Source organism: Gymnoscopelus microlampas (assembly GCF_963454915.1).
Source record: "Gymnoscopelus microlampas genome assembly, chromosome: 20".
Taxonomy (NCBI): Eukaryota; Metazoa; Chordata; class Actinopteri; order Myctophiformes; family Myctophidae; genus Gymnoscopelus; species Gymnoscopelus microlampas.
This window is the reverse complement of record NC_139957.1, coordinates 2922972-2947971: the sequence shown is the minus strand read 5'-3', so window position 1 is coordinate 2947971 and position 25000 is coordinate 2922972. Positions and strand designations below refer to the sequence as shown.

The following is a 25000-nucleotide window of genomic DNA, read 5'->3' as shown; positions in this document are numbered from 1 at the left end:
ATTCTACAAATGCCTTCTAAATCAGAAGTTTTTTCTTGCCAAGGTTTGTTTCCACACATTTTCGAGATTAAAAAAAAAACCGCGCTGTGAGCTTGTATGTCTGCTATTTCTGAATAGCCAACGCTAAAATGTAAAATGACACAGATGCTTTCCTGGTTTTAATGGGTTTAAGTCACTGAACACCCCGTGTATGTCAGGGACGGTGGGAGTGCTCGTTTTGTTTCACATGTGCAATTTCAAAACGGGTGATGATAACCTAGGCCATCATCCATCGCGGTTCGCCAGCTTGGATGGCTCAGTGATCGACACACTCGGGCGTGCCTGCCTTGTTTTGCATATGTTGTAAAAAAATATAAATATATATATATTTATAAAAAACATACATAATAAATAAATAATATATATAAATACATATAATAAATAATACCTTACCTAATTACCTTTTAGTATAACGATAAATGGTTTAGCACTAGCTAGCTATTAGCTGATGCACACATCTGGGTGCTAGACATGTGGCCTTAGGAGTGTGGTGCTGAAACTGCACTCTGCACTGCTGATACTTGCAGGAGGCCCTTATAGCAGAGATGGAATGTTTGTTATTTTTGTTGTGTTTGTTTTTTCGTGTCAGCTATCCAACTGTTCATTCAATAAATAATGCAAATTAGAGGGGAGGAGAGGAGAGAAGAGATGAGATGACAAGAGAGAACAGAAGAGAAGAGAAGAAGTGGTACTGTGCATATTGTAAGGTTGCACCGAGCTGGGATCGAACTCCGATCGCCAGCTCGGCAGCCCGGCTCGGCAGGTAACAAGCAACGCCAAGAGAGCTGGCTCCCTTGGCGTGTTAAGTGCTCAGAGGGCCGCATACATTTTTATTTGAATGATTAATCAATCGACTTTAAGTACTTTAAGTTCCCATTTATCGGTATCACAATGAAAACTCAATGTTCAAGGTTTTAAAGGAAGAAATATAAATATATAGTTTATTTTTCTACATTATCTTATTTTTTATATCGATGTTATATTATCAATACAATCTTAGAGTTTTGCCAATTATCTGGGGGCCCAGTTGCGATATCCTCACGGACCACTAGGGGGCCCTGACCCACAGGTTGAGAACCATTGCTTTAAAGCAGTGGTTCTCAACCTTTTCAGGCCGTGACTGCCCAAAATAATCGTATTTGAACTGGGGACCCCCCATTTTGTTTGACTCCGTTCCACAGATAAATATTGTGAAAATAGCAGTGAGCTTGTAGATCTGCTATATATCTTTTTTTTTTGCCTTTTTCTTATATTATTTGACAATTTGGCCAATGTTTTATAGTAGTGGACTATATACTATATATATATATATATATATATATATATATATATATATATATATTTTTTTTTTTTTTTTTTTTTTTTTTTGTATCAAAAAGGCCTTAAAAGTACATACATTTTCCCCTCACTGTCATCTGGGGACCCCCCCAAAAAATCACGTGGGGACCGCCCTGGGGGTCCCGACCCACATGTAGAGAACCAGTGCTTTAAAGAGAGAGGAGAGTGTGGTGTGGGGTGGGCTGTGGTGGGAACGTGAAGCCGTGCTTCCCCCCACCAGTAGGATGTGAGTTTGACTCGTAAAGCGGTCGAGGCGTTTGCTTGTGATTACTGAACGAGGTGGAGTCAAAGAGACATATTAATCAATATGACAGATCTGGGCCATTATATGCTAATGTCAGCCACTGGGATCAGCCGTGCCGCTCCGCTCCTGCGGCGGACGGAGGCAGAGACACAGAAAACGGAGAGACTTGACAACAACGCTGTGAACGTTCACACCCGGATGTGTTCCCGGGAACGGCGGATACTATAGACAAGACAGGCAGACACGCCGTGTTTCTGGGGCAAATAGGGGTGCAACAGTTGATGGAACTAATCGATTTGATTTTTTTTAAATGGTTGATAATTGATCATTTAATCGATGTCTTTGTCATATTATTATAGGCGAAAAGTAAAAAAATTAAAATAGGAGGTCTACAAGCTCACAACGATGCATTGTAGATTGCTATTGTCACAATTGTTTGCACCTTTGTGCGATGGCGCTTGTTTCATCGAACCTGTTTCCTAGGCTGTGTGTTTTCCACTTTCTGTCGATTTGATCCAATGAAATCCAATGAAACTGGTCAGATGACCAATGATATCCAATGAAATGGATAGGAAGTGGAAAACACACTAATGTATATTCTCGAGTATTCGAGTAATACAACAGGTTATCGATATGATAGAATAAACGCTATGGGGGAGCCCGCTGGCCTAGCGGTTCAGGCGCATATCCAGCTTGACAGTGTGTCGCGGGTTCGACTGCCGATCCCGACGACCTTTGCTGTGTGTCTCCCCCCCATCTCTCTCCCCATTTCCTGTCAGCCTACTGTCCTGTGTAAATAAAGGCAGAAAAAGCCCCAAAAAATATCTTTTAAAAAAAAGAGAATAAACGCTAAGAAAATAATGAATCATTTCAGCCCTAGAAGAGGCAAACCATAACCTTCTCTCATTCACTTCCATGGCATTGCGATATCCAACCCCGTCTCTGAATGCTCTGTGAACCTCTGTCTACACTGTAAAATCCCCAGCGTTCCTTCAGAGCCTCAGAGGTCATATTGATACAAAATGTAAGTAATCAAATAACAAAAAAAGAAAATAATACATCCACAGACATTTTAAAAAGGAATAAAATAATTGCTTTTCCCCCCAAAAAAGATTATTATGAGTGTTAAACAATCATTTTAAAAACAACATAATATCACAAAAAACACAGCACTGGACAGAGCACAACCAATGAATAAAAGCAATAGAACTGAAATATAAACCACGTGTGCGAAATAACCATCTGCGTCAGAGCAGAGGCGTCAGTAAATGCGACATCTAGTGGTTGAATGATGTCTATTGCACCTTTAACTCTGCGTTACAAATGGGACAAATGAAGACTGTATGACTCATACTGTACAGTGAACTCTCAGGCAATGCACAGCTGTCGAGGTGCTGTAGGGAGACTCTATTGATTATTGTACAGTGACTCTCCCTGAGGAGCACCTGTTTTCTTATGTGATGTATACGACCGAGTGTGTGTACCTGCAAGGCAGCGCATATAAGCTACGTGAAGCCTATATGGAGAGAGCTAATACACCCACATGACACTGCCAACAACTGTGTGTGCTGTATGCTTCAATTTATGTTTTCACCACCAGCGCCCGAGTCTATGCTTTCTGAATCACATTGCTTCAATAGACTGTCTGTGCTTGTTTGTGACAGAAAGGGAGGAGAGAGAGGGAGAGGGTGAGAGAGAGAGAGAGAGAGAGAGAGAGAGAGAGAGAGAGAGAGAGAGAGAGAGAGAGAGAGAGAGAGAGAGAGAGAGAGAGGGGGGGGGGGGGGGGGGGGAGACTTGAGGGGAAACTTCATTTATTTTTTTCGTTGATTTGATTTATTAGACGTCATAGTTAAAAAAAAAAAAAAAAAAAGGTTACATGCTTCTCACAGAAATGTCAAGGATAAATACACAATAATGTCAGTGACTTATTTCCATTGTACTTACATCCCTTTGTTCTGATGTGGGAGTATCAATAGTATAGTGTGGCAAAAAAAAGTACCCAGTCTTTTGTGTAATTCTGTGCAGAACATACACAGAGACAGTTTTGACGTCACAACATCATGATGTCAAACGCCTTGTCATTGTTTTTTCTTGAGAGGCCAAATAGTAGAATTATAGCTTTCCTTCATGTTTTTATTGTGGATTTATATACAGTATACGTATGTATACGTATATGTTGCATAATTATGTTGTATTTTGATGTGATTTTTGTTGTTTTTATATGGCTGCTATCTTGGCCAGGTCTCACTTTGTAAAAGGGATTTCTTCCTGTTAAAATAAAAAAAATACAAACACGTCGTCATTTGGACGAACCATGTGCAATTTGTAAAACCGCGTTCCGTGCTACCGACATCAACGGACATAAGGAATGCACACCCGAAAGACGTGAATCGATGTCAATGTTTGACGACATTGTTTCAACATTCCACAGAGAAATACACAGAAGACATAGGGTAGTTGTTTTTCTGCCACACTATATTATTGACCTCCTCTCACAACAGAACAATGGGATTTAGGTTGAATATCGGCAAAGTTTCCGTTTAAGCCTAATTTATACTGTGTTGCACCATGATGTCGCTATAGCCTAAAGCCGTGCGTGTATACATTATGTCCCTGCGTATGGGTGTCTTTATTTGCATGTATTTGTATGCAAGCCCTCTCGCCCACCTTACATCTGGCAGTAACATGAGGCTGGCACCTGGGTTGTGCTCAGAGATATTATATGGCCTGAACACATGTACGCCCGTCATCGTCCTGAATTCCCAGCATGCCACGTTGAAATCCAATCTCTGCTCCCCACCAAAAAGAATGTGGATGCACATTAACGCATGCCAATGCCAGGTTGGGGGGCTAGGGGGCAGTGTGCCACTGTTATGTAAAGTAACTAAGTACATTTAACCTTGGCCTGAAAAACGTTGAAGACCCCTTAACCCATTAAGACCTGAAGCCGATTTTCTACAAATGTCTTCTAAATCCCAACAGTATTCTGAAAAAACATGTTTCTATATCAGTGGTGCTCAAACTTTTTCATGTCAAGGACCCCCAAAATGATATGTAATTGGCCGTCGACCCCCATCTCGAAATATTTTGTTCCAGGGACCCCCAGAGGAAAAGACTTTTAAAAATGTTCGCTTTAAAAGAATATATATATATATTCAAAGATTTGCACACATTTTCACAATAAAAAAAAAGCAGATCTACAAGCTCATATGAGCTTGTATCTGCTATTTTTGAATAGCCCAAAGTATAAAATAATGGTTATAGTTACAATCTAAAATGACACAGAATAAAGGGTTAATGTGCAACATTGTTTTCTCACTCAGCAGTAAACAAACCAACATAATAGTATAGCTGCACACAGGGTATCTGCACATTTCTAAAGGGACAATATAAGGACTTTTAAGACATTTTTAATAACTCTAAAATTACAAATAAATAAAAAAATAAGACCATTACTTCGTCAAAGGTTCTATATATAAATATACAACCTAAGACAAAAACAAACATTTCACAACGCCTCGCGTTGTGAGCATGTAGCATGTGACCCTGACAAGCAAGTGCTCGCCAGGGTACCAGATGTGCAAGCTCACAGCGCGAGCTTGTAAATCTGCTATTTTTTGAAAGATCTCGGAAAAAATGTAACACAAATCTTCTCATCTGGGGGTCCCCATTTTCAGATGGGGGTCCGCGGCCAAAAATATCAATTTGGGGGCCCTTGGCACGAAAGGGTTTGAGAACCGACTGTTCTAATGTATGCGCGGCATCAACTCGGCCTCACCTTGTCCGGCAGGCTGATGACGGGCTCCGGCTCGCCGGCGCCGCCGCCTCCGCCGTGCCCCAGCAACGCCTGCAGGAAGTAGCGGCTGCTGGCGGCGAGCACGGCGCGGTGCGCCCGCACCTCGCGGCCCTCCACCAGTACCGTCACGTCGCACAGGATGCCGCGCTGCCGCTGCTCCTCCAGGCTCAGCAGCACGTTGGCACAGTGCACCTTGGACTCGTACACGTACATGGGCGCGGCCGACGACGACGACCCCGCCGCCGCCGCCGCCCCCGGGCCCCGCCCGCTGGCCGTGTCGTCGCCGCTGCCGCCGCCGGCATGCTCCTCGCCAGCCGACATCCCTCCCGCTTGCACCCTGCGAGAGAGAGAGAGAGAGAGAGAGAGAGAATCAGAATCAACTTTAACCCATTAAGACCTGAGGCGATTCTTACATTTTTTTTCTAAATCCTAAAAGTGTTTAAAAAAAAAAAAAATGTTCAAGATTTTTCAAAAATAGCAGATCTACAAGTTCATAGCGCGGCAATAAATAAAAGGCTCAGGGGTAGAGAGCAAGGAGAAAACATAGGAAAGAAACAGGTTAAAAAAAAATCAAATAATCTAAAGTCAAAAATCAGTCTGAAAATGCGTAGGTCGGTATTTCACATTAAACTATTTAACTTGTTGATATCTCATTCATAGAGGTTGATGCTTTTATTCACAGCGGAAAAATGTACCTTGTTCCTTCAAAGGTGTTACCAATGATAATAATTAAGGCTCTGTTCCATTTAATGTGGCATAGTGGTTGTCTTATTTTCAAGGACCCCCATAACTCTTTTTATTTATCCCCATAACACATTTGTACACTCTCAGAGTTACACACCCACCATAAGGGGCCATTTGGGAACCAAAATGGAGTGTTTCTAGTGAGCCAACATGCACGATATCAGCACCCTGACCAGAATGGAACAGAGCCTTCATTAGTATCATTGGTAACACCTGTGAAGGAAGTAAGAAGAGGCCCAATTTCTTTCCAACATGGCTGCTGTGCATAGAGCCTATTTCACTGCTTTATCTCCACATAATATTCACGTGTCGTGGATGCACTCAAGAACACAAACAGCAGTTTCAACGGCTCTGTGACATCCGTGATATGTGCACTAACAGGCTGAACCATGACTTTCACGACGGCACCGTGTCATTGCTGCTAACTCGCACGGTGACAGGAGGACAACAGCTGTGTAAACGGACGACCCTAAAAATGCAGCTGCGGTCATGTGTTGCCAGATTATGTGAGAGAAACAAGCAACCAGGTCTAGGAAAACCAGCCCAAAAGAAGCAACTATGGGCCACACGAGCACTTTAACATATACATCAGCTATTTGAAAATAGCAGATCTACAAGCTCACGCGCGTTGCGAGCTTGTAGATCGGCTATTTTCAAATAAAATATTGCGGGGAAATTGTAATAAGCAGATCTGGCAACCCTGCCTGCGGTGCTTGTTTACAGTTTACAGTTTAGGCATTTAGCAGACGCTCTCAATCCAGAACGATTTACAGTAAGTAAGGACACAATATAATACATCATAATACATCAATAATATGTCAAATGTATAGAAATAGTCATCTAATAATAAAGTAATACATAAGTAAACCAATAATCTAATAATAACTAACACATACGTAAACCAAGAACATATCATCAGTCTACATTGAAACTATACACACTAGGATGCCAGGCCAACAATGACCTGGCATCTGTCTACATAACATGCTATCTAAGTTACATTTTAGCCGTTGCATAATCCCGCAATGTCGTCAAGGCTAGGGCAAGTGCTACGGGCTGAGGTGGAGTCTCAAGAGGTGAGTCTTCAGATTACGGCAGAAGATGGGGAGTGAGTCTGCAGTTCTAATTGCAATGGGGGAGTTCATTCCATAGTTTGGTGGGAGCCAGAAGGGAGAAGAGTCGGGGACGTGTAGAGAACAGTGTCTCTAGAACACTGATTCTCAATTTCAAGGGCCCCCAGTTTGGTTTGTATTAGGAGGACCACTGACCCCCTTAACTCTCAAAGCTACAGACCTGTTTTTATTATTATGTATCAATAATTGACCCCTGAGAACCCCTCAAGGGCCCCTGGGGGTCCCTGGACCCCACTTTGAGAACCACTGCTCTCGAAATCCGACCTGGTAACGTTAAAAACAGAACCTGTACGATCACAACGATACATGATAAATATTTGTATATCGCCACCGATAAAGTGACTCTGTGGACATTATGAGGATGAAGCCTATGGTGTTCAGTGGTGGAAAAAGTACTAACATTCTTTACTTAAGTAAAAGTACCAATACTGCAATATAAAAATACTCTGTTACAAGTAAGTCCAGAATAAAACAATTACTTGAGAAAAAGTACCAAAGTATTGGCATCAAAATGTGCTTAAAGTACCAAAAGTAAAAGTACTAAATATTTGAAAATAGCAGATCTAAAAGCTCACAACGCGTCGCATCGAGCTTGTAGATCGGCTATTTTCAAATAGCCTATGTATAAAATAGGTTTAAAGTGGTTTAATGTATGTTTCATTGTAACATAATTTATATCTGAAATGTAACAAGTAACTAAAGTTTTCAAGTAAATGTAGTGGAGTAAAAGTACAATATTTGCCTCTGAGATGTAGCGGAGTAGAAGTAAAAGTATTGGAAATTGGAAATACTCAAGTAAAGTACAAATACATCAAAATTGTACTTAAGTACAGCACTTAAGTAAATGTACTTAGTTACTTTCCACCACTGATGGTGTTTTTGCAGGATTTCTAGACTAGACAATGCTGGCAGCTCGAATGCACCTGACTCAATATAGTCTTTGGTCTTGAAGCCTTTGATCCCGTGCCCATGGATGTACAAAAGCCCTGAAGATGATAAGGGCCGGATATCCACAATAGCTGCTTTCTGAAATGGAAATCACACACTGGAACCATGCTTGTATACAAGTGTCAGCGGGGCTAAAAAACCCTGCTGCTGCTGCTGCTGAGGATGAAATCCTCAAAAACACTCATCTAAAATACTCATCTAAATCAGTGGTTCTCAATCTTTACAGGCCGTGACCCCCCCAGAATAATCATATTTGAACTGGGGACCCCTCCCATTTAGTTTGACTCCACAGATTGTTCCACAGATAAATATTGTTAAAATAGCAGATCTACAAGCTCACAACGCCTCGCGTTGTGAGCTTGTAGATCTGCTATTTTCATTTTTGCCTTGTTCTTATTATTGTTTTATATTTTACTATTTTTATATTTTTACCCGACCCCCTAGCCGCGCACGGGGCCCAGCGTGGGCGCGTGTATATTGGGGTACCAAAATCGTCGGATTAAAATTTCCAAAAGTAAAAAAAAAAAAAAAAAATTTAGAAAAAATTATATATATTTTTTCCTGGGGGTCCGCGGACCCCCTGGGAGTGTTGGGACCCGCGGGGACCCCCGTGGAACATGGCGGACCCCTTCGGCGGTGTTTGTTTTTTTCATGAAGGTGGTTGCTTGTTTCTGGCGCTTGTTTTTGAAAACCCGGCATCCCGACTGGCATCCCACAATGGCGGCCGCCTCGTGTTGTTTTGGCTCGGTGGTGCGCACGGTAAACGGTACGAAACTGTCTCCCCTTCCGTTTTGTCCGTAATGTGGTAAGTGGAATTAATTATGTTGCGACGTGGAAAATGTGTAGTGAGCAGTGTGACGTAGCCTACGCCAGCCGTAAATTCAGCGCGCACTTTGTCGCTACTGTGTTGGCGAGATGTGTCGGTGTTGTGTTTAGTCGATTACAGAGCTGTGGCTATAGCGTCAGCGGCGCGCGGAAGTCACTCCTCGATTATATAGATAGATAGTATAGTTTGTTGATTACTTTTGATGCAGTAATGGTCCTTTTTTTTAGGTATTAAAAAGGTCTTAAAAGTATATAAATTGTCACTTGATGATGATGATTGAAAGCGAACTGAAATGCGAAATGAAAGCGAACATTTGTAACTGCTTCTGGAGGGGTCCCTGGAACAGAATATTTTCAGATGGGGGTCTGCGGCCAAATACATATCATTTTGGGTGGTCCTGAGAACCACTGAAATTATAGTAACATACGTTTTTTTCCAGAAAACTGTTAGGATTTAGAAGACATTTGTAGAATCCTCAGAAGCAAAGATTTGAGTTAAAATGTTTGCTTAAAAAAATACATATATTCAATGATTTGCACACACTTTCAAGATTTTTCAAAAATAGCAGATCAACAAGCTCACAGTGCGGCACTCGGTGCCGCGCTATGAGCTTGCAGATCTGCAATTTTTGAATAGCCCAAAGAAATCTTAAAATGACCCACAGATGCGTGGCCGGTCTTAATGGGTTAAATCGGTTAATCTTGAAGATCATAAAATGATGGCACGATGAAGACAATTCATCTGATTGTAAATGGACATGTTGAAATTGCTTTATATACTGTCGGCCGGATGGATAGATCTTAACTGATCCCGAGGGGGGAATTCAGGTGCCATAGCAGCACCACAGTAGGCATGTATGGAAACCCGTTTCCGCCAAAGTGATGTAAGAAAAATAGAATCCTAAGTCATAATAATGAGATACTTTCTTATAATAATGAGATACTTTCTCATAATAATGACTTAGTATCTCATAAAACGGGTTTCCATAGAAAAGCGTCCCTATTCTGGTGAACATGTGCGAACATAGCCGATCTAGAAGTGTTGCAATGCGTTGTGAGCTTGTAGATCAGCAATTTTCAGCAAGGAGATTGGGATAGAGGGAAATAAAGCAGCGGAATCATTTTTTAGTCCTGGGGGACCCTGCTTAACTAAGTATATTGTAATGTTTAAGTCATACATGGACAACTGGCGGCCCCCACCTTCACTTAATGCGGCCCGCAGGTTAATATTCGGTATATTGATATATTATTGATTTCAGCTGTTACAATTCCAAACATACAAACATGACCCGCTTTAATTACTTCAGTCTATATTAGTAGCTTAATGACTATGTCCAATGTATTTGTATTTAAGTTCATAAAGTTAACATAAGTATAACTAAATGAAAAAAAAAAATCTGGATTCCAATTAAAAAACGGCAGCGTGATGCGTTTTGAGCTTGTAGATCGGCTATTTTTGCAACTTTTGTGTGACATAGAAGTAAGAGGTTTCTGTACAGTATGTGCAATGTGGCCCTCTGGAGTGAGTGTGGAAATATAGTGGCCCTCTCCATCATCAAAGTTGCCCACCCCTGGTTTAAGTGGTTAAAGGGATACTCGGTAACTTTGAGCCTAAATTAAAAAGAAACATATTTATTTATTTATTTTGCATTTTTTGCAGCTATCAGCCACTATTTAATTATGCAGGTGTGTTTCCTGCAGAAAGACACATCCCTCTGGCTGTATTTTGTTTTTGTTCCACTGTTTTTGTTGACATTCCACTGTTTCTATTGACATTCATCCCTTTGCAGGGACTGAAAAGTCTGTGGGGGGAGACGGGGGTGGGGGCTTGGCCGGACGCTCTTAATTGATGCCTTTGAACTTCAAAGGGGTTGTGCACCGAGTTTGATTGAAAGGGCCATTTAAGTGTCAACCTCGTTAGTGCTCTCTCTAATCAATGAATGCATCAAAGACAGCAATCACTTCGATACCTGTCAGAGAGGGGAGTGTGTGTGTACAAACACAGATCTGCGAAGTTACCTAGTATCCCTTTAAAGAATTATAAGCCAATAAAAAAGTAGTAAAATGATAAGTAAAAAAATCATAAACTAAAATATAATTAAATGCATTGTTTGTTTTGCCCGAATGATGGATTATTGTATAAATGGTCTAATATTTAGATGTGCATGTGCAGCCATGTGTCGTCACAGTGTGTGGACAGGCCAGTAGACTCCATTGACTCCAGGCGGCAGCATGCAGGCAGGAGCTTCTCATTGTGTTTTATTTCAATGCTGCAGCACTTAAACCCTCACAGACAGCTGAGCACGCAGTCTGTCTGTCTGATCTGCCCTGCCCGTGCTCTCACTGTGTGTGGGTGTGCGTGTGCGCGTGGGCGTGGGCGTGGGTGTGTGTGGGTGCGTGCGTGCGTGCGCGCGTGTGTGTGCACGTGTGCCTGTGTTTCTTCATGAGCATGATTGCGACTGTGTAACTGTTTTTCTGTCCGTATGTGCCTGCCTGCCCGTGTGTGTGTGTGTGTGTGTGTGTGTATCTGTGTGCCCGCCCGCCCGCCCGTGTGTGTGTGTGTGTGCATTTGTGTGTGTGTGTGTGTGCATGTGTGCGTGTGCGTGAGCATTTTAAATGTATCTGTGCAACTAGGTGGGCATGTGTGTGCGTGTGTGCGCACGCGCATGTCATGTGTGTGCGTGTGTGTGCACGGGCATGCGCGCGCGTGTGTGTGTGTGTGTGTGTGTGTGTGTGCGCGCGCGTGCATGTGCGCGCACGCACGGAGAGCTCAGCCGGCGCGCAGGGAGCTGATTTCTTGCTGATTCATAGCTTTTCAATAGGCAGCGCCCCAGCGTCGGGGGGGGGGGGGGGGGGGCTTTGCTGCAGCGCTACACGTCTTTTATCCCCCCCCCCCCCCTCAACCCCACCCCCCCGGTGGCCAATCGTCTCGCAGTTCTCCGTCAGAGCTCCCGCCTCGCCCTCAGGGGGGCACTACAGCATGACCCAACTCCAACCCCCCCCCCCCCTCCCCTCCATCATGGTACATCCAAATTATTAACTACACACTGTCATATCACTGAGTGTTCACTTAAACGCATTAAGACCGGGAACGATCTGCGTCATTTTAAGATTTCTTTGGGCTATTCAAAAATAGCAGATCTACAAGCTCATCGCACGGCACCGAGTGCCGCGCGATGAGCTTGTAAATCTGCTATTTTTGGAAAATCGTGAATTTTCCTCAAAGCGAACATTTGTCAAATATGTTGTTCCAGGGATGCCCAGAAGCAAAGAGTTGAGTTATACATGTTCGCTTAAAAATATATACATATTCAAAGATTTGCACACATTTTCACGATTTATTTCAAAAATAGCAGATCTACAAGCTTGAGCTGCGTGCATTTGTAGAGCATTGTTTATTTTAGTGATCAATCAATCAATCAATCGATTGCGTTTCCCGGCTTGGATCAATGTAACTAACGTAGTATACAGTATTCTAAGTTCTTATGTATCTGTAGAACACATTTTCCAAGGTTTAATTACTTTTTGATTGTTTTATATTAATGTTATATTATCAATAAAATCTTTTGTACTAGGCCCAGTGGTGGAAAAAGTACTCAAATTCTTTACTTAAGTACTGCAATATAGAAATACTGTGTTACAAGTAAAGGTCCAGAATTCAAAATTCACTTGAGTAAAGGTACAAAAGTATTGGCATCAAAATTTACTTAAAGTACCAAAAGTAAAAGTACTAAAAGGGCATGTGCACTGTGCACATGGGGTGATCACTGCCTGCCTCTTGTGAATCGTTCTATTTTTATTTTTGTTTAATTTCTTTTTAGCCCTATTTTATAGCCGATGTATAAAATAGGGCTAAAGTGGCTAATGTATGTTTTATAATATAATCATTTATATCTGCAAAGTAACTAGTAACTAAAGTTTTCAAATAATTGTAGTGGAATAAAAGTACAATATTTGCCTCTGAGATGTTGTGGAGTAAAAGTATTGTTTAAATAGTATATAGTATAGTATATAAATAGTAAATATATAAATAGTAAATAGTATATAGTATTACTGAACAAACACTCTATAGCAATGATACAGAGCTATTTAACACTTATTGTAACAAAATAAAATCACTTTCCCCACCTTTAACCCATTAAGAACGCATCATCTGTGTCACTTTAGATTTCTTTGGCTATTCAAAAATAGCAGATATACAAGCTCATAGCGCGGCACCGAGTGCCGCGCTATGAGCTTGTATATCTGCTATTTTTGAAAAATCTTGGGGAAAAAAAATGTTTTTTTTTTCAAAAAACTGTTAGGATTTTGAAATATTTTTTTAAGAATTGCCTCAGGTCTTAATGGGTTAAAAAAAAAGCTGCAGGTGGTTGCTAAGATATGACCTCACCACACCTCATAACGATATAATAAAGTGGGATGATCATCTGACACACCATTGGAAATCCAGTGGAATCAATTTCAGAAGCCAGTGCCAGAAAATAATGTTCCATGCATGAGTGAGGAACACAATAACATGAAGCTATTTCAAAGCAATTTCCACGTCCCACGAAAACGGGGGCACACGCACGTTCGTTGCCAAAAGCCACAGCTAACACAATGGCAACTCCTTAGCCTGAGTGAACTTCTCACATGTGAAAAAAAAAAGAGAAAACTCCCACTCAACCGCTAGCTGGCAATCGCTATGTGGCGCCTACACTTTAGCAATATCATCAAAAACAGCTCTGAAAATCAATTGGAAAACAGCAGAAGGAACCCAGCGCCATATTGCTCTTTGAATTAGCCCGGCTGTTAACACTGGCAGGAGTTGTATCTCCTAGTTGTATTATTTTACACCGCAATGAAAGCAAGGGTGAATATTTCAGAAATACTTGGGGATGGGAGTGTAGGGAGGGTGCTGCTATCGTAAATAAACCGTTGCCAGATGTTTCATCATCCTGTCTGCTGTGTGCAGGAGTGCGAGCGTGTGTGACATATTTCACCAGCGTATTAGCCTGACAGGCAGCCTACATGCACATACGTGTCTGTCTGTCTGTGCGTGTGTGTCTGTGTGTGTGTGCGCGCGTGCGTGCACTAGCGCGTATGTGTGTGGCAGTTTGTGCGTGTGTGTGTGTGTGCGTGCGTGCGTGCGTGCGTGCGTGCGTGCGTGCGTGCGTGCGTGCGTGCGTGCGTGCGTGTGTGTGTGTGTGTGTACGAAGAAACATGAAAGGGTTGAAATATGGAAATACAAGGTTTCTGCCCGGCAGCAACAATATCTTTTAATAGTAAAATAAAGTTGAAAATGCGAGTTCATGAGTTAAGACTAACCTCTACTTGACCCCGGACACTCCCCCCTGACACTCCCTGTTTGCCATCATCACTGCATTAATACATCTGTGCGAGTGCTTTCCTCTCTCTAGGAACCCAGAACGGAGCCACAAATGAGCGTCCGCTCCAGAACAGAGCCATGCAGGCTGCCAGCGCCTGAGACTGTACCACCCGTGCACTCACCCACTTGTGGAGGATATGCTGAGAGGGTGACTCATCTGAACACATCATGTTTTCCACATCTCTGCAGACCAGGGCCTGTGTTTTCTTTTTTTTTTAACCACTCAATTCTCAACTGTGCATTAGTGTTTGTAACGAGAGGTTCATGCCTTACAACAGCTGGTTTCCAAACTTTTTAGCTCAAGAAAGAGAAATTAGACATTTGCCCGGGGACTCAAACTATTGAAAACAGCAGATCTACAAGCTCAGCTCTACAAGCAAGATCTGCTATTTTCACTACTTCTTAAATGTTTATTTTTTATTTATTTATGGAGATTATTTGATTTTTTAATTTCATTTATGAAATACTATTGAAAAATGCTGGAATTGTTTTTAATAGATACAAATTTGAGATTTTTTATTTTGTTTAAACTTTTTAAAATCTTTTGAATTATTTTTTTAATTTACTCGCGACCCATACCCATACCCAAACATGGGTCCTGACCCGCTGTTTGGGAAACAGCGCCTTACAAGCCTATTATAAAATCCCTCACTATGTAGTTGTTGACAGAGTGTTCTTGCTTGACAGTCAGGTCCCGTCGTACGCTGACATTCTCAGTCACCTGAGGAAGATTTGCTCTTGTGTTTTCCCGTATATACAGTATCATAACACTAATGCACAAGCGTCACAGTCATTGAATGCACTCTTTCAAATCACAATTTCCGACTATATTCCCTGATGTCTTTCCCATAGATTGGAATGCAAAAAGTTTCACGTGCAAGTTTCTCCACTCAGTTATTCAGGTTTTTCCTTTACATTTGTCGGCCTCCTGGGACAGGCAGGTTGAAAGCGGTGAAAAACAAGAGCGTGGACACTGATGTGGAAATAATTATGGAAATATGACATTCATTTAACCCATTAAGACCGGGAACACATCGGTGTCATTTTAGATTTGAGATATAACCATTATTTTATACTTTGGGTTATTCAAAAATAGCAGATATACTGTACAATCTTGTAGATCTGCTATTTTTGAAAAATCTTGAACATTTTGCAAATCTTTGAATATCTATTTTTCAAAGCGAACATTTGTAACTGTCAAATGTCTCAACAAATGTCTTAATTTTTCTGAAAAACTATTGTTGCTATATCAGTGGTTCTCAAACTTTTTCCATGTCAAGGACCCCCAAAATGATATGTATTTGGCCGCGGACCCCCATCTCAAAATATGTTGTTCCAGGGACCCCCCAGAAGCAAAGATTTGAGTTACAAATGTTCGCTTTAAATATATATAAATATATATTCAGAGATTTGCACACACTTTCACAATTTTTCAAAAATAGCAGATCTACAAGCTCATAGTGCGGCACTAGGTGTAACCACTTCTTAAAGTGGTTACACAGATGCGTTCCCGGGTCTTAATGGGTTAATGTGACTTTCATTTCATCCAGCTGTTTTTCATACAGATGAATGGAGGTGATTACACGTAATAATTGCGATCGGGGATTCATTGTGACGGGCCTGGCTGACACCGAAGGTGACCTTTCACGTACCATGTTGACGACATCGGTATGATTATAACTGATACCTATTATTAGTGTTGATTTTGACAGCAAATCTTGATTTAGTTTTAGTCATAGTCTTTAGAATAAAATTCCATTTAGTTTTAGTCATATTTTAGTAGGGATGTCCGATTTTATCGGCCTCCCGATATTATCGGCCGATATTAGCATAAAAATTGATATCGGGAAAATATCGGTATCGGTTTTTTTTTTTTTGCTTTATAAATAAGTTACAGGAGTTCTTACTGTATATGGTGTGTGTGATATGAAATTTGAGCTTACCCTAATCACAATAATCCCCGCATATATCGGTATCGGTTGATATCGGTATCGGTAATTAAGAGTTGGACAATATCGGTATATCGGTTATCGGTAAAAAAGCCAATATCGGACAACCCTATATTTTAGTCATCTGAAATGTTTTAGTTTTTGTCTAGTTTCAGTCGACTAGATATCATAAGATCATAGTCGACTAAATCTACAGTCGATTTAGTCGACTAAAATGTATTTTGGCGGTGCCTTGATGGCGTCGTAATGGCTGATTTTACACTTGGTTGCATGCTGAACATAGCCGATCTATGTGAGCTTGTAGATCGGCTATTTTCAGCACGCACACCCTAGCGCAACCAAACATAAAACAACTTGTCTTTGTTCTACTGGATCTCTTCTCCACTAGTCTCTCTCTAAACATTTTAGTCTAGTTTTTATTTGTTGATGAAATTGTCAATGTATTTAGTCTTAGTTTTAGTCATCATGGCTTAGTTTTTATTTAGTTTTCGTCGGTGAAAAAAGGTAGTCGGCGAGCATTTTTTGTCATAGTTTTAGTCGACGATGTCTCATGCCTTGCTTTCAATATTTTTAACCATTCAATCCGGGAACGCATCAGTGTCATTTTTAGATTTATTTGGCTATTCAAAAATAGCAGATCCCGCGCTATGAGCTTGTAGATCTGCTATTTTTCGTGCGTCTTTGAATATATATATTTTTTAAACCAACATTTGTAACTCAAATCTTTTCTTCCTCTGGGGATTCTGCAAATGTCTTCTAAATCCTAACTGATGTTGCTATAATATCAGTGGTTCTCAAAAATGATATGTATTTTGGCCGTGGACACCCATCTCAACATATTTTGTTCCAGGGACCCCCAGAAGTTGTAACAGAGTTAAAAATGTTCGCTTTAAAATATATACTGTATATTCAAAGATTTGCACACATTTTCACGATTTATTAAAAAAATAGCCGATCTACAAGCTCATAGCGCGGCACTCGGTGCCGTGCTATGAGCTTGTATATCTGCTATTTTTGAATAGCTAAAGAAATCTTGAAATGACACACAGATGCGTTCCCGGTCTTAAAGGGTTAATGCCAACATTTGTATTGATTCTACATGGTCCACATTCTGTCTATATGACATCCTCGAGGTGTCATATTTCGCCTATTGGTCAGTGTGAATGTGTAGCCAACCAGTGGCGTAAAGTAACTTAATTACATGTACTCAAGTACTGTACTTAAGTACAATGTTGAGGTATTTTTACTCTACTGGAGTATTTACAATATATTTAATTCTACTCCACTACATCGCAGACAAATATTGTATCTTTTACTCCACTACTAGTATTTGAAAACTTTACTTACTAATTGGAAGATTTTTAATATTATTACAAAACATACATACTGAAATATGAAAATATATAATTTTGAACAGCGGACTTTTACTTGTACCAGAGTATCTCTACATTGGGGTATTGATACTTTTACTTGAGTAAAAAATTGGCAGTACTCCTTGCGCCACTGTCCATGTGAAACTGTTTGAATTAACTCTGTCCCTGACGCGGCCCTAACAAATGTGGCTGATGACAATAGGCTCTATGCACAACAGCCATGTTATCACTTCCTTCACAGGTGTTACCAATGATACTAATGAAGGCTCTGTTCCATTTAGTGTAGCACAGTGGTTTCCACGACCCCCATAACTCTGAGTGTGTACAAATGGCCATTTGGTTCCATTTGTACACTCTCAGAGTTACACACCCGTAAGGGGCCATTTGGAAGCCCATGAGGGTCCCTGGACCCCAACTATAGACCCACTGGTGTAACAGAGTGTTTCCAGTGAGCCAACATGCAACAATATCAGCACCCTGACTCTGTTTGACCAGAATGGAACAGAGCCTTCATTAGTATCATTGGTAACACCTGTGAATGTCTTCATAATATGGCTGCTGTGAATAGAGCCAATCAGCTACCGGTCTGTAGGGACAGGCAACCTTATTCCATCATCAGATCAGTCGAACTCCCAGGCTCATCACCTACGGCAGGGGTGATGCAACTTTGATGATGGAGAGGGCCACTATATTTCCACACTCGCTCCAGGGGGCCACATTGCACATACTGTCGGGCAGACACCTCTTATCTCCGTATTTGAACTTTTTCCGTAAGTTCTATGTCACACAAAAGTAGCAAAAATAGCCGATCTACAAGCTCAAAACGCGTCGCAGTGCGGCGCGTTTTGAGCTTGTAGATCTGCTATTTTTGCTATTTTTTTTTTTATTGGAATCCTGAAAAGTTACATTTTTATTTAATTTCTAATGCATTTAGTTATACTTATGTTAACTTTATGAACTTAAATACAAATACATTGGACATAAAAAAGACAATAGAATTTTAATACTAGTCATTAAGCTACTAATATAAACTGAAGTAATTAAAGCGGGTCATGTTTGCATGTTTGGAATTGGAACAGCTGAATTCAATAATATATCAGTGTTCCGATATTAACCTGCGGGCCGCGTTAAGTGAAGGTGGGGGGCCGCATGTGGCCCCCTGGCGGGCCGCCAGTTGACCATGTATGTCCTACGGACTCTCTGGTAGCAAACGAATGTGCGCTGCCGCTCACTGCGACTGCGTAAGGTATGCTATATGCATTACACGAACACAGCAGACAAAGGCCATGGGGGAGGCGGTCTCCGTAGTAGCCTCATGAAGCCATAACGGAGCCATAACTATGAAATATTGAAGCGCTCCATTGTGCCCACTTTATGCTCAGCCAGCTACACCGAGCAGCAACATCAGCATTAGATTATTATTAACCCATTGAGACCGGGAACGCGTCTGTATGTCATTTTTAAGGTTTCTTTAGATCTACAAGCTTGTAGATCTGCTATTTTTTGCAACTTATGTTGCTATAATATGTGGTTCTCAAACCTTTTCATGTCAAGGACCCCCAAAATGATATGTATTTGGCTGCGGACCCCCATCTGAAAATATGTTTGTTCCAGGGACCCCCCCAGAAGCAAAGATTTGAATCAAAAATGTTCTCTTTAAAAATATATATATATTCATAGATTTGCCCACATTTTCACGATTTTTCAAAAACAGCAGATCTACAAGCTCATAGCGCGGCACTCGGTGCCGCGCTATGAGCTTGTATATCTGCTGTTTTTGAATAGTATAAGATCATGGTTAAAGTGGTTACACGGATGCGTTCCCGGTCTTAATGAGTTAAGCATCTGCTGAGCCCCGGGCCCCATTAGCATAACCTGCGGGCAGCAACACTACAAAGTTAAAACACTGCCAGTGTCTAACATCATTAAGCGGTTCTCTGTGTCACTATACTGAAAACTATTTTCTTACTCAGGGGGGGAAAAGGCTCTCAGACTCAGCGATGATGATGAGAGAATTACACCTAGTAGTAGCTTCAAGGTTCAGGGCGATGAAACTACAGTCTCATGGATTCCCAGAACAAAGTCTCCCCAACACAGGATTTTATGCCGTTTCATGCATTTTGCCGATGCTCCAAGCCATGACATTATACGATGAATGGAAACATAATGAGAAGACTATGCTGAGACTGTGTGCCACCAAGTATCTCTACCTGGTAGGCCAGCCTATAGTGCGTGCCAGAAATCCTGAAGGGGGCGTCAACAAGTGTCATTTGGTAGCGGCGGACATCTTTGTGGGATATAAACAGGTTGACTTAAAGGTTCTATGACATTCATTTTCACTTTTTTTTATTTTTTATGTTTTTTGGGGGGGTTTGACCTCAATTACACCCAAAAAATCTGAACTTTGAACATTCAGTGGATTTTCTGTGGTCTTTAGAAATGTGAGAGAAAAACACCTGCCATGGATCAATGGAGTGGATCTATACACGTTTGAAGGACCATGACAAAGACTTTTAATGTGTGGTAAAACTGAACGTCATGAAACCTTTAACATTGCCCCCCCCCAGTATGTCTGCAGCTGCTATGCCATGCCCCCCCCCCCCCCCCCCCCCGTGGTGACGGCACGTTGGCAAGCACTATACAGTCAAATGAAGAGATTATGTGATTTAACTCTGAAAGTGTAAATATGGACCTGTGAGGGTCTGTCAGTTAAAACACTGTCTCCCAAACAGTCCATCTTTGGGTTGCGGACCAATTTGTATGGGTGGTGAGTAAATATTTGTGTAAATGATGTAAATGATACATTATTTCAAAAAGAAAATCACAACTTTTCATCAAGTAAAAACAATTCCAACATTTTTCAAAAGTATTTAGCAAATAAAATGAAAAAATCTAATAATTTCCATAAATAAACACAATAAAAGGAGTGAAAATAGCAGATCTACATGCTCGGAACGCTGCGTGAAGCGACGCGTTGTGAGCTTGTAGATCTGCTGTTTTCACTTGGTTGGGTCCCCGGCAAGCATCGAATTTCTCTTTCGGGTTCTTGAGCTAAAAGGTTTGGGAACCACTGAGTAAAAAAATCACAACAAAATACAAATAGGCTAGACTGTCCAATACATTGGGACATTGTCATCATTTGTATGCACAAACTATGACAATGTGTTCTATAAATAATTCATCTGTTGATTCGTTTTTTGATTGTTCAATGAATCAGTGCGATTCATTTAGAGTCTATAGACCCCTTAACAGACGACGTCACACTGATAAGAACCAGTATGCGTGCAACCACTATGTGCGCAATGAAAGCCATTCTATCAGGTCTCGCTAGGACGCGCCTCACTAGCCAACAAACGTCAAAGACGTCATGAAAAAATATATATATTATTATTTTTATTTTTTTCATTTTTCATTTTTTGGAAAAACATGTTCAGAACCCAAGATATGATGATTTGAAGATTTTCTGCTCCATTCACTCTTTGTTTAACTTCTAACTTAAAAAGGCTGTATCTCGGCTCCTAAGCACTTTTTTTTTACAATGACTTCCATAAATAAGCTGGGCACTGAATGAGTTAAGTTACACAGCTGCAGCTAATCAAATTAATAATGGGTGTGTTTTAGGCGCTCGGGTGGCGCAGTGGTAAAGTCCCTGCCCACCACCACGGAGGTTGTGGGGTTCAAATCCACCGTGGTGCAACCGACTTTGTCGGGCGTCTATGCGAACACACTTGGCCCGTGTTCTGGAGAGGGAAGGGGCCGGGAGGTTGCATTGCATTGTACTCCTATGGGCTGGGGCGGCACCTGTCAGCGGGGAGTGTTGGGCGCGAGGAGCAGGACGAAGGCTCTACGTCCTCCTGGTGGGGGCTCCTCGCTTGTAGGTGAGACGACAGCCGTGACAACACAGAAATGTCTGTGGAGGAATTAATTGGTATAACGACTAAAATTGTGGGGGAAAAGGGGGGAAAACATGATAATTGGCTACTCTAAATTAAAAAAATAAAAATAATGGGTGTGTTAAATGCAGGTGTGCCCAGAGCCATGGCTGTGGCAAAAAGCAAGCAGCCAATAGTATTGTGTCAGCGCACACTGGCACACCTGCTGTAAATCAAACACGGCCATTCTTAATTTGATTAGCACGGTGTACTATTACGCCATCCTTATGCAGCCTGCCATGTTCATACCCTACTGTAGTTTTTAACCTGAACTGGAAACAAAACTACAAAATCAGCCTATAGGTCACATCCCCTTTAACCCATTAAGACCTGAGGGCGATTCTTAAAAATGTTTTCTAAATCCTAACTTTTTTTTCCAAGATTTTTCAAAAATAGCAGATCTACAAGCTCATAGCGCGGCACCGAGTGCCACGCTATGAGCTTGTATATCTGCTATTTTTGAATAGCCAAAGAAATCTAAAGTGACACAGATGCGTTCCAGGTCTTAATGGGTCAACCCAAACCTGGGCCACGTTTTTTGACCACAAAGTGACGGTAAAACAATTGAACTTAAATCGCCACCATTTCAATCTTTTCTTCAATTTCACAGAAATTGAAGAAAGATTATGTTTTTTCTTTCATTCGGCCACACAGGGAACATTATTGTCTGTCCCCTGCAACCTGCACACATCAACCAAACACCACCATCTGTTGTGCTCAGAGAAGCAAGCCCCCGTACAGGCCGACCCCGCAGATGAGAGAGGCGCTGGAGGACAGCCTCCTGCCAGGAATCCATAGCCGCTGTGCCAATATCACACACACACACACACACACACACACACACACACACACACACACACACACACGCGCGCACAGTGGGTGCGCACATCACTTTTTTACCCATTTTCAGCCGCTTGCCCCGCTAGCCTATATTCAACCCAGCGGCGGCATCAATCACGCGGACACATCTGAGACGATACGACCCCCTGAGAGAGAGGGAGGGGGGCGGGGGGGGGGGGGGGGCGGGGGGGTGGTACCGGCACCGAGCCCAAGTGGCCACAGGCACACACACTGTGCAGTAGTGGAGAAAAAAAGTACTCAAATTCTTTACTTAAGTAAAAAGTACCAATACTGCAATATAGAAATACTCTGTTACAAGAAAAAGTCCAGAATTCAAAATTGACTTGAGTGAAAGTACAAAAGAATTGCATCAACATGTACTCATAGTACCAAGAGTAAAAGGACAAACATATTTGAAAAAAGCTGATCTGCAAGCTCGCGATGCGATGCGTTGCGAGCTTGCAGATCGGCTATTTTCAAATAGCCTAGGTATAAAACAGGGCTACAGTTGTTAATGTATGTTTCATAATATCATAATTTATATCTGAAAAGTAACTAGTAACTAAGTTTTCGAATAACTGCGGTGGAGTAAAAGTACAATATCTGCCTCTGAGATGCAGTGGAGTAGCAGAAGTATGCGTACTGGTGTCTGTACGCGCGCATGCAATATAGACGCGCAACAAAACAGGCCGGCGGGGGCCAACCAACCAACGAGATAGCATCCAGCGGTGAATTATTCATCACAGGAGCAGCTCAGCGCCCCGGACCCAGCCACTGGTCTTCCCTCTGAGCTACACACAAATATTAATTAACAAACACTAATAATTCACCGCTCCCCCCCCCCCCCCCCTGCCCGGGCCCTGCGGTGCGTTTATTTGTGTGCGCGCGTGTACGCGTGCCACGCGCGCGCGCACTCACATACAAACTACATGCCTGACAACTACTCTGCCCTACTTCTCCCCCCCCCCCCCCACTCTCCCTAAACCCCCCCTCTCTCTCTCTCCCGCCTCCCATGCCCTGATTATGTCTTATTTTCAATGCCTAGAGTCTATGGGGTGTTCAGAGATGTGTGTGTGTGTGTGTGTGTGTGTGTGTGTGTGTGTGTGTGTGTGTGTGTGTGTGTGTGTGTGTGTGTGTGTGTGTGTGTGTGTGTGTGTGTGGTGTCCGGATATGTATTCATGTGCATCATACACATACATTATGCACCGGGCACACGTGTCGTGTACTCATGTACGGGAGAGGGAGGGCTACGCGTATACAGCCAAGTTCATTTACAAATCACACACCATAAACCAAACATCGCCTACGCTTTATTTATTTACAGAGAAAGTAGAACGAGAGAGAGAGAGAGAGAGAGAGAGAGAGAGAGAGAGAGAGAGAGAGAGAGAGAGAGAGAGAGAGAGAGAGAAAACAACAACACACATTTTTCGCTCTACATCCGTCCATAATGAGAAAAGGGAAACCATGGAAGTAGTTCCTCGAAAATGTAGCCCTCGTCGACGGCGTATAGCCTAGATGCGAGGCCCGTACGTCGGAACAGCGTCCCCTCGGGTGCTGCATGCGTTACCGCGTACGTACAGCGTCCCTCGAGAGTCCCGACTCCCCCCCCCCCCCCCCCCCCCTAGGGCCGGAAATAATATGCCCTGTGACATCAGTGAGTACCAGAGGGGGGGAAGTAACTATGTACATTTACCCAAGTACTGTTCTTGAATCAAATATCATGGTGTTTTTTCATTATACTTGAGTAAAGCCTGATCTTATACTTCATCTGCTTCGAAAATAGCTCATCTGCAAGCTCACAACAAATCGCGATACTTACTTACTTTGGTACTTTAACTGTATTTTGATGCCAATACTTTGTAATGCTTTACTACTTGGCTTTACTACTTGGCTTGTATTTTGAATACAGGCCTTTTACTTGTTAACAGTCTATTTTATAACCACTTCAGCCCTATATACATTTCGGCCATTTGAAAATAGCCGATCTACAAGCTCACGATGCATTGTGGAAAATTGTGAGCTTGTACATCTGCTATTTTCAAAAGATTTGTATACATTTGAAAACTTTCTGCATAATGAGTACTTTCACTTTTGTACTTTGAGTATATTTTGATACCAATACTTTTGTACTTTTACTGAAATACAATTTTGAATTCTGGACTTTTACTTGTAAACGAAGCATTTCTACATGGTGGTATTGATACTTTTACTTAAGTAAAACAAAACATAATGAGTACTTTTTCCACCTCTGGGCATTGCAACTTTTGACTTCAGCTAAGAGAGGAAATCTGAGCACTTCTTCTCCAGTACTCGTCCCGCCGCAGCCTAGAGAGAGAGAGAGAGAGAGAGTAAGAGCGCGAGCCTGGGACGTCCGACACCGTCCCCCCTAGGGGGGGCCCAGAGTTCCCCCAGGCCGGATATACGCCCCGTATGACATCAGTAAGTACCCTCCAACAATAGCTCTTTGTTGA

The 25000-nt window shown here is 41.9% G+C and overlaps 1 protein-coding gene across 1 annotated transcript in view; it reads right to left on the bottom strand.

The window, feature by feature from the left end:
* LOC311036515 (transcription regulator protein BACH2-like) overlaps positions 1-25000 on the bottom strand; it is an 81088-nt gene that overhangs the window by 20238 nt on the left and 35850 nt on the right. Inside the window, exon 2 of the mRNA XM_084045242.1 lies at positions 5400-5754. Within this exon, the coding sequence (XP_083901368.1) occupies positions 5400-5738 (339 nt within the window). The 5' untranslated portion in view covers positions 5739-5754. The remainder of the gene's footprint in view (positions 1-5399; positions 5755-25000) is intronic.